The 15,760-nt window shown below is 39.3% G+C and overlaps 1 protein-coding gene across 6 annotated transcripts in view; it reads right to left on the reverse strand.

Annotated features, from left to right (window-relative positions):
• tbc1d22a (TBC1 domain family, member 22a) overlaps positions 1 to 15,760 on the reverse strand; it is a 158,055-nt gene that overhangs the window by 38,803 nt on the left and 103,492 nt on the right. For all 6 annotated transcript variants that reach the window (XM_072455044.1, XM_072455046.1, XM_072455041.1 and 3 more), the window contains one exon: positions 14,166 to 14,293. In XM_072455044.1, the coding sequence (XP_072311145.1) occupies positions 14,166 to 14,293 (128 nt within the window). The remainder of the gene's footprint in view (positions 1 to 14,165; positions 14,294 to 15,760) is intronic.

Genomic DNA, 15,760 nt, shown 5'->3' on the forward strand with positions numbered 1-15,760 from the left:
CTTCAAACAAGTGATTAGAGGCTTCAAGATGGAGATGCACGGCACTCTGAGGTCCTGAACTTGTATTTCTTCTGTGCTGATAGAGCCTCTTGTGATAGAGCCTCTACTCTTCACAAGATGCTCTATTTATTTTTTTATTTATTTATTTATTTATTTGTCTATGGGAGTTTTTATTTATTTATAGGAGATCTTCTACTGAAAGTGTTTTTCAGACTTCCTATAAGTGATCTGTTCTTCTGTATCTACCTCTGTATCTACCTGCGTTGCACCAATGAAATTTCCCTATGTGGGACAATAAAGGAATATCTTATCTTATCTTATCTTAAGGTTTTGACTAGTCAGACAGCCAGCACAGCAGTTTGAGTGGCGATGACACAGCAGTAACCCAACCACCACCATCACAGTTTTCACCTAGTCATATTTTGTCATTTTGATTCATCCAAAAAAGGATTAACTCACCAACCTCAAAAAGAAAACAATGCATACTAAACCATGTAGAGTATTTATTGTTCCATCAATAACAGCTACTCATTAGATCCACAGGTGGAGCATTTTAACAATCTACTGCCATTGTTGGTCGAACAAACAAAACCTGTTTATTTGTAATGCCAGTGATACATACAGGGGGTATATACTGTGACGGCAATTAATTGTACGCCAACTACAGGGAGAATACAACGCTACGAAAATGAGCACTAATATTCATTAATTTCAGTACATTAACTCTGTGATATATGTCTACTCTCTGGAGGTTTTAATGTAGGTTTCACACTGAGATCAAATGAAAAACAATACAAGTGGAGAAATAAGGATGGCTCTGGGACAGTGGCAGCACAGCAGGAAATGCAATGTTTTTTTTTACCGTATTTAGATTTTTCAGATGTAAAATACGGAGAGGTTGGCACATTAATCATGGTCTGACAATGATCTGCAAATTCAAATATATACAGTGGCTTGCAAAAGTATTTGTACTCCTGGAACTTGTACACATTTTGTCATGTCATGACAAACTTAAATACATTTCATTGGCATTTTTGTGAAAGCAACAAGAGGAAGGAAAATAATATGTGATGTGATTTTCAGATTTAAAAACAAAATAAGACTGGTAGTACTGATGATTGCTGAAATATTGAAAGTTGACAGTCCTCATGTGTGTAAGCTAATCTTAGTATAAATGCAGCTGTTCTGTGAAGGTTACAGAAGTTTATTAAGAAAATGTTGGGGAGAAAACCTCATCATGAAGTCCAAGGAACCCACCAGACAGGTCAGGGAGAAGGCCTAAAAGCAAAACACTATATGTGGTGGAAAAGTAACACGGCACATGACTAAACACAATATCCTCACTGCCAAACATGGTGGTGCAGCATCAGGCTGTGGGGCTGCTTTTCTTCAGCAGGGACAGGGAAGCTGTTCAGAGTGGATGGGAAGATGGATGGAGTCAAATACAGGGCAATCTTGGAGGAAAACCTGTTGGCGTCTGCAAAAGACTTGCGACTGGGTCGAGGTTCACTTTCAGCAGGACACAACCCTGAACATAAAGCCAGAGCTGCAATGGAACGATTTCAAACAAAACATGTATTGGAATGTCTAGCCCTAAATCCAATCGAGAATTCTTAAACTTCTGATCACAAACTCTGTCCATCAAAATTGATTGAGCTTGAGCTGTTTTGCAAATAAGATTGGGCAGAAATGTCAGTCTGTAGGTGTGCAAAGCTGGTAGAGACATACCCCAAGATACATGCAGCAGTAATTACAGGGAAAGGTGGTCCCACAATGTATTGATTCTTTTGCATGTTGCTCTTTTCCATTTTGTATTTTTTTTAAAACATTTAGAAATCATTTAATAACGTCTTTGGTTTTGGGGTTTGCTTCCCCCCCCAAAAAAAAAACATATATATGCCAAAATGTAAGTTTTAAGTTTGTAGTTGTGACAATAAAAAAAATGTGATAAAGTACATGGAGTACAAATACTCTTATGAATATTACAACTTTTTCATTTCCATGGAGACCAGCAGGTGACCCTGCCAAGTTGCAGGTCAGATATGTGGAGGTGCGGCTTACAGTAAGAATACTTTTTTTTCCGGGGACTTGTCAATTAAAAACCTTTAATTGAAAAAGTATCATGTTATCTGTATTGGAATTTGAGGGCTGCTGGCTACGAAACATCCTTTTAAAATGAAAAGCTTCCTCTATGTGTGAATTTGTTAAATCCATTCAGGAAGGGGGTAGCCTGGTCCGGTCCACAGGGATTTTGGGTATTGTTTGCCATGACCAGGGGCCACTCATTACCACAGACAGGAGACAGCAAAGCCAGACAGAGCGAGAGGGGCCACTTCCCCAAAGACAACTGCGTTTCCTATTCAGGAGCACTCGCACTCAAGTCAATTCACTTTGGGTTTGACATCACAGCAACACTCATCGGTTTGATTTTACAAAGCTGTCAAAGAATCGAAGCTCAAAGAATGCAACTGTCTGCTACAATACGTTTACAATGGAGTAGATCTCAATACACCGGCTGCGTAACAGTGTTGTAATATCTAAAGGGAAGTAACCCAGCCAAAGTGAATGGGAAAGCAAAAGCAAGATTTACTTAAAGAATTTGAGGTCGACTGATTGTTTTAAATACAAAGCAAATGATGGCAGATGAGCTCTGTTGAGATCTTGAGGCTAAAGGGCAGATTTGGATAATTTTCCCCAATTACAGGGAAATTATAAACTCAGTAACTGTCCATTTATACAGTGCATTGCTCTACACGCACAGCCCATTTTCACAAAATACCACATTTATGCACTGCGCTGGGGAGGGGTCCGTGGGGTTTCAACTGCGCAAAAGTGATCTGAATTGACCCATTTGGGGGGGGTTCGAAAGGGACCATGTGATGTCCTCGCTTCCAGGGGGTGCTTTGTTGCTTTAGGCCTGGTGAGCAGTTTAATGAAAGAAGAGAGGTTAGCTAATGCAGGCTCTGGTAAAAAACAAACGGCAAAAACAGATATAAACATAAAATAATGTTCACCAAACACTGACTTGATCTGGTGACAAACTGCTGTATTTTTTGAGCTGATGGAAAAAAGCTTGTGCATGTTAGCATCAGTGGTTTCCTGGTTACGGCACATCACTCATGCAGTAGTTTACGTCAAGACCCAGAATATCGTATTTCCAGTGGAAAATGCCATCACTACCAAATCCAACGCATTACATAAAGAGGCGTGTACACACTGTGTAGATACAGAAAACTGAAATTAATGCAAAAAGGTGACAATTAACAGGATGTTGTGTCTGGTAAACTTTAGCTATAGCCATATCTCAAAGCTCCACAAACATCTTTTTTGTGAATCACCACGATCAGCTTTATGAAGATTAAGAATAAGTCAGGTTTGATTTAGATTTTATGTATTAAGAAAACATTGGTTATGTTCGGGTTTGCTCACATAGCAGACCACTGCGAGCCGGGCCCTTGTCATGGAAACGCAATCTGCCATTTACAGAAGCAGCTCGAGATGCTCTGAAGTGAAATGGTCTGTTTTTTTTTGACCAAGACTAAATATTGGTCTTTGCTGGAGCTTCTTTCCATCTCTCCATGCAATAGATCAGGGGTCTCCAAGCTATGGCTCGCTCGCCATCAAATAATGGGCGGTAGAAGATCCAAGCTTCCCGCAGTACTGCCCAGCGGCCTGTAGAGGCCATTACCAGCCAAGCTTCAGCAGCAGCAGTGAGGGGGAAACATGCTTATTTGGATACATTTTGTAACAATTTAAATATAGTTGTGACACGCTGTAATTTTAGATTTTATTGGTCAATCACTGCATGCCTTGATTTCCCTGACCGCACACCACTGACGCATTACATGCATTTGCTTGGAGGAGTTCCACAGTGAAGGAGGTGTCATCTTGTTTCAGTTTTCTTTAGGCCGCAGACAGCAAACACTCGGGCTTGGTTAGGTTTAGAATCAGACTCGGAAAACACAGATGTGCAGGTGAATCAAGACCGCTGGGGGAAAGACAGCCACATAGCATTGTTCTGCAGGTGTTAGTTTAGTATAGTTCATAGAAATAAACAAATAAGAAGTTTCTGCTTAAAATAATAAATGTTGTTCTTCATTTCACGCATGTTTCCAAAACAGCTTTCACTTCACCAGTCCAAAATAACTTTCTCCTCACCGAGAGTCATGTGACTCTGGCGTCTAAAAATAAAATCACATCATGCAGCCAAGTGAATAATAAAACGTACTTTTCAGACATAAAGCCACTATTTTTTCCCACGCTTTGATCCATACGGTCATTACAACGGTGCATCTAAATATAGATTTTACTGGCTAACGGCCACCGGGGGGCACTCAAGCAGAACCCGCAAGGGTGTGACACACTGTAGAAGATGTCTGTGGAAGCAATGTCCAGACATGTTTTCTATATTGTAAAGGTGCCATAACGTGGTTTTTTTTCACGTTTCGTAGTCTATCCTAAGTGTATAATTGATAATAATAAGGGTTGTGCAACACCCTTAACATAATAGTTAAGAAATATCACCCAGACCTTGGACCCCCTCACCAATCCGGAAATGCAGACGGCTTGGTTTGATATTCGCCCCCACCCTTGCGAAGAGCAATCTGGCTCCCCCGCCCAACCCGTGGCGTAGTCTCAGAGAGCGTGTGTGCCCCGCCCACCCGTGACGTAACCCCACAGCTGTCAGCTCCGCGCTGCGCCGCTCCTGCCGCGCGACTGAGTGAGAAATGATAGAACTTCAGATCAACACTACTTTGAGCCGAAATAAATCTGGTGTTTATTCTACAGCGTGCGCAGAACAGATTTATATATATATATAAATATATATATATATATATATATATATAAATATTTATATTATTGACGCGTGCCTGTGATTATGACGCGGTCCTGTGAATACCCCCCGTCAGTTTGGAGATTCGAGGAAAGGCGATAGTCTGTAATATAGCTAAACACTGCGGGAATCAATCAAAAAAACACTCTGGGTACATATATGAAGCAAAAATAGCAATGTAAGAAGGTTAAAAGCTCTGAAAAGTCGATTTTGCATGTTATGGGACCTTTAAGCTTCAAAACACTGTTTTTTATTACAATAAGACTCATATTCACAGAGAAATTAGTCTAATGAGGAAGTGAATCTATACGCAGCTGAACATAAAGACACACGTGGCGCGAGGACATGCGATATACGACTGTCTGCAGTTTAGAACCTGCCGCAGTGAAATTAGACTTTATTGGCCAGACCTGTCTCTCGGGTAAAAAGACAACATGTGCATCACTACCGTAGAACATATTTCTGTGTAAATATCTCATGTAACAAAGTAACACTCGATAAGTACGAGCTCAGGAGCAGATGAACCAGATGTGAAGACACAGACAAAGGTAAATCAGCTCAGACCGTAGGGACAGCTGTGATGTGTTCTATGTATGGTTAAACTTCAAAATGCTGTGAGTTGTATTACAATCCAACTCATTCACTGAGAAATTAGTCTAAATAGTCCTGCGCAGCGTGGGCACCTGCGGTTGACAGGTGCAGCACATGTACGGGCTGTAGGGCTTTGTAAATTTTGTGTGCTTGGATTTTATTCGGAAGCACTGTACAGCCCGAAAAGTACTGTATCACTTATAATTTCTTCAAAGACCCCCCCAGATGTTGAATCATGTCCTATAGATTTGATTAGTTTGTATTATTTATGGAGACAACTGTTCAGACAACAAAAATAGTTTGTTCTGGCCAAAATAAGCTAAAAAAATATTTGAAACATGAGAAGCTCGCGGTTGTTTTGTTCTAGTGAAAGTAGCTCATAGTGGCAAAAAAGTTGGAGACCTCTGTAATAGATCATGATTTGTATTTGTTTTCCGACTGTTATGTTTTGTCTCATTAAAGAGCACTTTTATTGTGAACCTGGAAGCAGTGCTGGTGTGCTGTTTGACCATTGTGACCCTCAAACTCTGCTTTTCCACTTTAAAGAGCTTAAAATCTTACTGCAGTGAATTTGGTACTTTAGGAATGCATTAGGAAAGTATTTTGGATCATGATAACAGTTTAAAATTAACTAGCTGCAGTGATCTAAATTTCACCATTCAAAAGGGTGCAAATTGGGTACACGGCCTTATGGTGTAACGCCAATACGCTAAAAAGTGCTAATATCGACCAAGCGTTTAATCATAATCATCACTTTAAAGATATACACACACATTTGAACACAATTGCTCTGACTGCACACATACACAACACAACAATTATCAAACAAAACGTTATTAACAATTGAGAACAGCTTTTTGCTTGGTCAATTTCAGAGTCTGCTTGAAAATCTACCATGTTTCTGAGTCTGGAAATGTCACAGAAGCCTGTTAACAGGCGTGCTAATGCTGCCACACTGAGCTAAGGCTAATTTCATGCTCCACGCTTCGGGGATAATTTGGTCCCTGTCAGACAGCGCAGAGGTGTGTGGGAAAGAATGGTTACTCCACTGTTTCATTGGATTTATGTATGGTTAATCATTGCATATAAAATATAGGACATATATATCTAAAAAATGAAGAAAAAATGTGTCATATTCAAAGGATTTACTGATTTACTGTAATTGTAAGTGGAAACACGTTTTGCAGAGAGGAATATCAGATACTTTCTTTCATATATGAATAAGCAAAGCAGGTGTCTTGAGGGATGGTCTGATTGACACTAGTTAGAGCATTTATTGGTTTTTTATAACTCTATAAATGCTGAAGCTAATTTAACTACAAAGTCCAGGTGGAATCCATAAAAGTCCAGTCATTTCTTTATTTTATTTTAGGGTAACTGACCCTGATTTATCTCTGAATGGTTGATTTGACTGGAGAGAAGTGGGTTACAGCTTTCTTTGTATAACATATCTAGCAACCAGAGTTTAATTTGATCAGATGGTGGACAAAATGGAATAAATAAAGAAAAAGTCCAACGTCTCACAGGTGGGCCATCCTCCTATAAAGGAAAGAATATGATGATAGAAGATAATTAGATAGTGTACTGTATTTTCCGGACTATAAGTCGCACCTTTTTTCATAATTTTGGCCGGGGTGCGACTTATATTTATATTTATGCTTATATGCTTATACTTATACTCCGGAGCGACTTATATGTGATATTATTTGTTATTTTCACACTTGCAACCGCATATCATACTCCAGTGCGACTTATATGTTTTTTTCTTCTATATTATGCATTTTTTGGCTGGTGCGACTTATAGTCCAGTGTGGAAAATACAGTACTTTGAATGAAAATTAAAAACGCCATGTGTGTTAACGTCTATATAATCCAGATAAAGTTTAACTATTTCAAACACAGTCAATGATCATTTTATTAGTCGATTAGTAACTATTCCAAATAAACGTTGCAGCCAGACTGGAAACATTTCTCTCTCTTACCAAACACTAACCTTCCCTAAAATATCATAAATAGCCCACTTCCCTTTTGATATAGTATCTTGTTGCCCGACTTTATACAGATGGTGTGAAATACGGCAGATAGAGGCTGTGAGGGAGAGCTGTCTTGTGTTGGAGGGACTGAACAGATGGCAGCGCCGCAGAGAGAAGCCCACAGCGGAGACTTACAACACTCAGGTTAAAACACCCAGAGGAACCAGACACACACATCCACACAGGCACAGAGCAAGAGGCCAAAGACTTCCTGTTTATAACCGCCAAGAGTACGGAGGCCTCAACAGGACAATCTGTTCATCTGCAGCACACAAAAAGAGGTCAGATAATAAGTATAAGTGACCGCATTTCATACTCCAGTGCAACTTATATCTGTTTTTTCTTCTCTATTATGGATTTTTTGGCTGGTCAGACTTGTACTCCGGTGCGACTTACAGTCCGGAAAATACAATACATTTTTTCTCTGAGCATATGATGGCTCGTGCAGACGGAACGTTTCAGCAACTTTAAGTTTTATTGACAATTTGAATCTGTTCTGGTCTTGCTCATCCTTCAACCGACGCGATGGACCCCAGACAAACCATCTTGGCAACCGCTTTTTAACATCTAACATAATCTATGGCATCCAAACCCATAATAACGACTACTGACAACCCACCTCACTTACTTCCCCTGCAGCAGCCATTGCTCTATACTTCAACACAGGATCCTCGCCATCATCAGGCCTCGCCCCTGCAGTTGATTTTGCCCCAGAGAACCCGCTCTCCTGTCCCTCACCACCGTTACCCTCTCTCCTGCTTCTGATCTCCTGCTCTCAACCCACAAACGTTCATCTGCCAGGACTTCATTATTCATACCAGCTTTTACGTTCTGATTCTAACAGAAACTTGGCTTACACAAGGTGACAGTATAAACATCATACATTATACATTACCACACTATACATTTCTACACCAACCAAGACTGTCCCGGCAAGAGTGCATTTGAGATGATTGCGCTTCCTGCTTCTTTCACGGTTTTAATTCATGTGTGCTGTCCCCTCAAACCCCATCCTTTAACCAGAGATTTTATAGAATTCATAGATTGTTAGTAAATGTTCCTACCCACTCAAAAGGGTCATACCTCACAAGGCTATCCGTGTGTCAGATAGAACGGAGCAATTTTATTTGATGTTGTTCTGGCTCCCCAGTCTTTTAATCACCATTCTTCATGTTTTTCTTGTGTTTTTAACTCCTCGTTTGCCCTTAAATTTCCCCAGCTTATTCCTCAGCTTCTCGGACTACTTTTAACCCACATTTTAGCCTGGAGGAGAGGGTCTCCTCCTTTTATCAAGTCTCAAATCTGATTCTAGATTCTATTGCCCCTTTTAAAGAGACAAATCCAAACAGAGACGCCCCAATATTGGCTCAATGAAAACAAATATCGGCTAAAAAGAATTTGCCATTGAAAAGGACGGAAATGGAAAAAGGAGAAGAAAGTTTTCCACCTTTCATGGAACGAATGTTAAAACAATTATCAACAGATCAAAGGAGCAAGGACAATGTTTTATTTTGATGTTATCAGTAACAGAAAATCAAATCCAATGTCATCTTGATTGAAATCAAATCATTCAAAAGTTATTGAAATTATTTTGATATCTTTCATGGTATTTGTGCGGCGAATCAGAAAATTATAGCCACGAGTCCCGAAACAAAGTACAAATTATGTCAAATTTGAATAAGATGACATTTGAGGTTAATGAATTGAATTTGGCACATAACCAATCATTGTTCCAGATTTGGCACAGACAGATTTCTCATAAACATGTTGCTTCATTTGTATTTAAACAGTGTGCATTGGTGCAGTCTTTTAAATTCTAATATTACCTCCTGCATTGTCCATCTTCTTGGTGGATGAGTGAAAAAAAAAGAAGATCTTTACAGCATATAAAATAATTTTATATCCCCAGGATTCAGCAAACTCCACTGTATATGAAACTGCTCTAAAAACATTATTCCCATCTATCCGTGCCCACAAAGGTCAAACTGGACAAGTCGTAAACAATGTGGATGAAGTAATGAATAAAGCAATGAAACCCCTGAGTTGATCAGAGGCCTTTGAAAAATGTTTTAAAATGAAAATAAAATGAATTGTTTAAGTGTGTGACCGAGCCATCTCTGTCGTGTTCCCACAATCTGGAACAAGCTGACTGACTCAGACTGACTTTCAACATTCAGTAATGCAGTGACACTTTATAGTTGGAAAGTTTGTTTTGCATAGATTTAAGGCAGATACCAATGTTATGGAAAAAGCTTGGGCAAATAACCGATCTTATGCCGATATTTTCTATACATTGTATATTTGTTGATTTTTTGGGAATATTTCTATCAAACAAATATAGCTATACACTAAATATTTGTTTATTCTAAAATAAGGATCACATCTATTTTAAAATGTTAAGAACAGAGAATTCCCTTCTTTGGGAATACACTATGTTTAGATATAGGCAAGCTAAAGGCTTTAGCATGATTATTCTTTATTAGAGTAAAATTAGCCTTCACCTTGTTAAATTCTGTGAATTTCCTGTTTGTATGTTACTTATCAGACTAAAGTGTTTTGTTGTGCTTATATTTAATGATAAGTTTTGTCTAAAAATTTTCTAGAGCTATTTAAAATCTGTAACTTTGTCATTTCTGGGTCTTTTCACTCATAAAGACTGAATTAAAGTTTACAGTCTGTTCTGTAAGAATACAGCATCTATCTGTCCACAGAGCTGTCGTTTTCTTCCTTGTTTTCCTCCCATTTTTGAAGGGACGGCAGAGTAAACTCTTACAAGCATAGCGGACTGATATAGGTGCTTTTGGCTGATACAGATACAACTCAATGACGTGAATATCGGATGATACCGATACTAGGCCGATATCACTGCACCTCTAATGTTTCTATATTGCCTTACCATGTCACTTTGGTCACCTTGAGTGTTGTAAAGGGTTCTATAAATAAAGGTTGATTGATTGATTGATTGATTGACAGATACAATCAAACTAAAATGCTGGGAAATAATACGTACATTTTATAGCAACATAAAATAGACCAGTGTATGTTATATGACAAGACGTACGCCTCAATCGCAACACTCTAGTAAAAACACTTGTTATCTATCCTTTATAACATCTTTGCAAGCACCGGTACGATTGAAACTAGAAAGTAAAAATATTGTGCAGCTAGTCGAGACCCCAGTCATTTTGTCAGCCATTTTATTCAATGACAGCCAACAGATCGAAGAGGGTCTTCCAGGCAGAGTGTCATGTGCTTCTCTTGCCAGCTCACAATTGGAACAGACACACAGACCTGGAGGAGCAGCCCAGTGGTTAATTGAAATGATTAAGTCACAATCTTATGCAAGCTTTTAATTCAATTGTGGTAATTATGAAGGGATTTGGACCCAGAAATGGTTGTAGGGTCAAGAGTTAGTGAGAGAAACGGCAGTTAATGAGTAGAGGGCATTGCAATGGGAGCCAGAATAACTTTCAATGTTGGATAAATCTGTCCAAAAGAGAAATATTTGAATTACAACATCCACACACTTGGCAAGTTGGCATTAGAAAGTGAAAAAATTAGACAAACGTGTGGGCGTTTTCCCCCTCAATAGCACATATGCTTATCAGCCTAGTCCTATTTAAACAGATTTTTTTTAAATACATGTACGTAAACCAGGGACATACAATTGAGGTCTTGATTTGAATCTCAAAAATCCTGATAACACATTTTGAGAAGTCTGTGTAGTTGTATTTCTGCTGCATATAATAGTACGTGACACTAAGAGCAGACGAGGAGAGGCTGCACAAAGTAAGAAACAGCCAAGAAAATATGATCCATCTTTTTGGATGTGTACGCACTCGTTTTACATCAGCAGCGATGACAAACTATGCTCGCTCCACCGTGGACTTCTAGCATGTCTTGTTTTGATCCGTTAAGTGAAAGTAAAAACTGCAAGAGCTTCAATGTGTGTTTTTGAGAGTATGTTTTTCATGTCGGAATATCAAATGCTCCACTTAAATGAGATGTTGCATATCTATTTTGGCCAAAAGTGTGGTAATATGTATGATTGGTAAATTGGTAATTATAGCAGCAAAGTTTTGGTGCTAAAGCTGAATTACTAAAAAGGATTTGGGGCAAAGGCGAATTGAATGTGGTCGTTTAGCACACTTCGAGTGAAACCAAGAGTTCTCTCTGAGCAATTCTTCATCACACCACATAAAGATGTTTTGGTATAATTGGTGAGTCAATCGTCCCACTGGCATGCTTTATGTTTCAGAGTTGAGGCTCAAATAACTGCCTAAGGCTCATAGATGCTGGACCTAGCACTTAGGTCAGAATTTTCTGAAATAATTGAATGTTTGGTCAAGGATATGGGAGTAAATGTTTCTAGTTCTCCCGCTGGCTGATGTAAATGGAGACTGTTTTTTTCTATATGAAAGAGGAAATACCATTTAACATTCAATCCCTCCACTCCCCAGCCCCACACACCTTTTCAAATGCTAAAACAGCCCTCCCTGACCTCTGCAGCAACAGGAAAATCCAATATACTTTCCTCTGGCCCGCTTCTCACAGGCACAGTGCATTTGGACACACACTGCTGGATCAATAGCGGGCATTAGATGTTATTGACAAAGCCGACGGAGGTTAACTATGTGGTGTAAGTGTCCGACTGCCTATTAAACCCTGTGTGCTTCGAAAAGAGCAGTTTTAGATGAGTTAGACACAATTACAATGCTTCTGAACATGAAAAACACAGGATGGCTATAGTTCAATAGAGACAATTAAAATCTGTTAAGGTTTTTGTCTCACAAAGATACAGATCTAGTTTCAGGAGTATAGATCAAGGTGACATGTTCAAGCTATTATGTTACACGTAGTAATGGGGTGTTCTCTGGCTGACCTTCTCTATTTTGTGTTAGATAATACAGTGTTATATAAACAATTCAAATGCACCTTTTTCCATCAGTGTTTCCCCGTGTCAGTGTAACCCTACAACAAGCTGGCCCCTGTCCAGGGTGAACCCCACCTAAGGCACTAAGTCACTGGGATAGGCTCCAGCCGCGACCCCTAATGGGAACAAGTGGTAGAAGAAGATGGATGTTTGCTCTGGGATGAGATGCCTGGCGTGGAAGTGCTGATAGTCGTCCCGTGACGTGGCTTTGTTACATGCGATGCAATTTATGCAATTCTTTTGTTTATAATTGCATTCAAATATTAGGCCCCCTCATTATCATTAAGCCCCATTTAATGTTGGATTGCAAAGATTAAAGACTAGACTTTAAACTAGTTGTGGCTTTAGTTAGGCCACAGTTATTTTATTACTTGCTTTACGGATCCGCCGCACTTAGATGATTGATTTCTACAATATAAATAAAATAAATTATTATTATATTTTATAAAGTACCACCAACAAGGCAAAATAGCATTAAATGAAATATAAAAAGCGGTATTAAGTCAAAAGATAAGAGCACATGAAGCCACTTTTCCTGCGGGAGTCTGTGACGGACACTGCGCGGGGCCCCGGGAGAGCATGTGAAGACGCGCGTGCCCGTTTCCTTGTCTGCTACGCGCCGCGCCAACGCCTTTATATCGCAAATACACATTTTAAACCTGTTTACCACATTTTCTCTAGCGCGTTTTGCCGGGACTAAGGGGGCAAACTTAGAAGCGTCAATTCTACCAATGCAAAACACGCTAAATTGACTGTTACACTCACCTGCGCACCGCGACCCCCCCTCCTCCCGTGGTCAGTTTTGTGTAAACCCGGAAGAAAAAAACTATTGAAATTGAAATTATTTATTTATATTTCGCGCGCCTGTTCAATATATTTAATTTAAAAAAACGTAAACCAAGTAGTAAAATAACTGCGGCCATAGTGCATTAACTTCCTTCTTTGTTAACAATACCACAGCGAAGCAAACCACAGGGCTACACGTAAAAAGAAGTATCTCCAATATCCCAGTCTGATTGTCCACAACCTGATCCAAGTCTCTTCTCCACTGTCTGCGGTCAGACAATTCCCTTCCTTCTTGTGCGGAGAGGTCAAGGAAAGGAGAGAGCCACACCAGCGACGCAACATGACCACAAGTGTTTTAATGAAGGCTCACGTGTGTCACAAAATCTGGTCTGATACTACAAAGAGCTTATTCTCAGTTTACTGACCATGGTGGAATATTTCAAATGTGCTGGGGCAAGGACAGCTGAATTTAAAATAAACTCTTTTACTGTGGTGGCAAGAAATACAGCAGAAGACAACATTGTACATTCAGACAAAAAACTGCAAAACATTTACCGAGTTAGAGTTTTATGAGTTTTGAAATTAATCTAAAGCCTACTATTGAATACAACGCTGTCAAACACTGACAACAATCGAGGTCTACTGTAGGACTGCACAATTAATTACATTCTAATTTATCAAATGCTGAAATTATTTAGGTCAGCGGTCTATCATATTTACATTGTGAAGTACAAAATTGTGCAGCCTTAGCCTAAACTTGAATGAAAGTATTTTCAATTGTAACAAGTCCATTTGATACAAGTCCCAGTTGCATCTCCAGTTTAAATCCATCCGCATTATGAGTTTAACAGTGGTAACTACAAAAGCAACACTTTGGAAGCAAGCGTGGGTCACATTATTAGAGGAATCTCATGGAGAGAAAAGCATATTACAGAAAGCAGGCTGTCTCAGCGGTGGTAAAATGTGAATGTGGTGAATGGGCTCGTACCTGGTAAGTGTCCCATAGTCGGATAGTGCAGCGTAGAGGCAGCTCTCGCATCAGGAGGTTGTTCATCCAGCGGAAGGCAAACTGTAGGTACTCCACCTCGTACTGGTGCATGTGGCGGTGCACGGAATCTGACAAAATAATTACAGAACAATTTTGGAATTAAAGCAAAAATGATTAAAATGCCTGATATTGTAAAGGCTACTTTGGCTTCATAGTAGGCTTCAGAGCCATCTGGACTTCTCTGTGCAAGTGTCTGAAGAGCTATGTAGTAACACCAGCTACTGTGTGTCGATCCATCTGTGTATAGGACTATTGTAGACTCAAGACTAAAAAGGCATGCCATTATATTTGCGGAATGCCATTTCTTACTGTTTGTTTAGCACAGGGGTCTCCGACCTTTTTGTACTGTTAATGTCTGTAAAAAGGCAGAATGTGCGAAAACCTCGTCTGAAAACCTCTCTGTGTCATCCTACTCTACCGCCACTGTGGGTCAGATTTTAATGAAGCAGAGGCCATGAGCTAATCTGGAATATTTGGAGGAAGTTTTTTTGAGTAACTAGTACTGTCAACAAATAAAAAAATAATCAAAATCAATCAAATGTTTGAAAAATGAATAATCATGATTAATCACACAGCACATTTACATGACCAAACCACACGTTTAGTGGGGTTTAAGGCCCTTTATTGTCGCTTGCAGGTCTAAGTGGCTCCTATAGCGATGGCCTGGACTCTCTGTTTCTGTAGTACTGTGGTGGGATAATTGGCCCATATCATTTGTTTTAGCGTTCATACAGTATGTGACTTATTTTTGTCACAGTGCACATTGTGTTCAACTTGAGAGCTCTATTGCTTTTTTGGTTTGTTCTGTGCGCAGCAAAGTCGTACTGTACGTACTGTCGTTGTTCTAAGCTCTAAATGAGAAAACGTCTGGATTTTATGTGTGAATTTAGCCACATTCTGCTCCCGTTCTTTCCTCCTTCTCTCAGGTAAAGCCTGGCTACATAATCTAAAATAACGTGTTTATTCTACACAGATTGTGTGATTAATCTGTGTCAATTCATGATTGATGCGTACATTTTCTCTTTCTTTGCTGATTAAGAACATGAGGAAACGTGTTGACTTTGAATGCCTGAAACGTGACTGAACTGCAATTTCAGTTATCATTAGGTGCAACCCTACAAAGACTGCAATGATTCATTACAGTGAGAATCACAGGTACATTTGTTGCACTAGATGGGTTAAAAGGAGAATGAAAAGCATTCTTCAGTTTCCTTCTAATCATTCAAGTGTAGCTTTAAGTAAGAGAGGGGTAATTATCATCCTTGAGGGAATTGTCAGAAAAACACATCACATCAAACCTGGAATGAGCTGGAGTAAGTAATCATTGTTACAGAGGATTATATATCTGACAGCATGTATTTAAAAAGAATGACATATTGGAATTAGTCATAGATCTTTCTCACAATACTGGTTTGGTTTAAATGAAAAAAATGCCCATATGGAAAGCATTTCTTCACAATTCCTGTCAACAAGGAGGAATGTAGAAAGAAGAATTAGCAAAAAAATATTCTAAATATTCTGGCTCACTCATTAGT

Source organism: Eucyclogobius newberryi, unplaced genomic scaffold, assembly GCF_026437365.1.
Source record: "Eucyclogobius newberryi isolate DKJ021-1_F unplaced genomic scaffold, fEucNew1.0.hap1 SCAF_2, whole genome shotgun sequence".
NCBI classification, from domain to species: domain Eukaryota; kingdom Metazoa; phylum Chordata; class Actinopteri; order Gobiiformes; family Gobiidae; genus Eucyclogobius; species Eucyclogobius newberryi.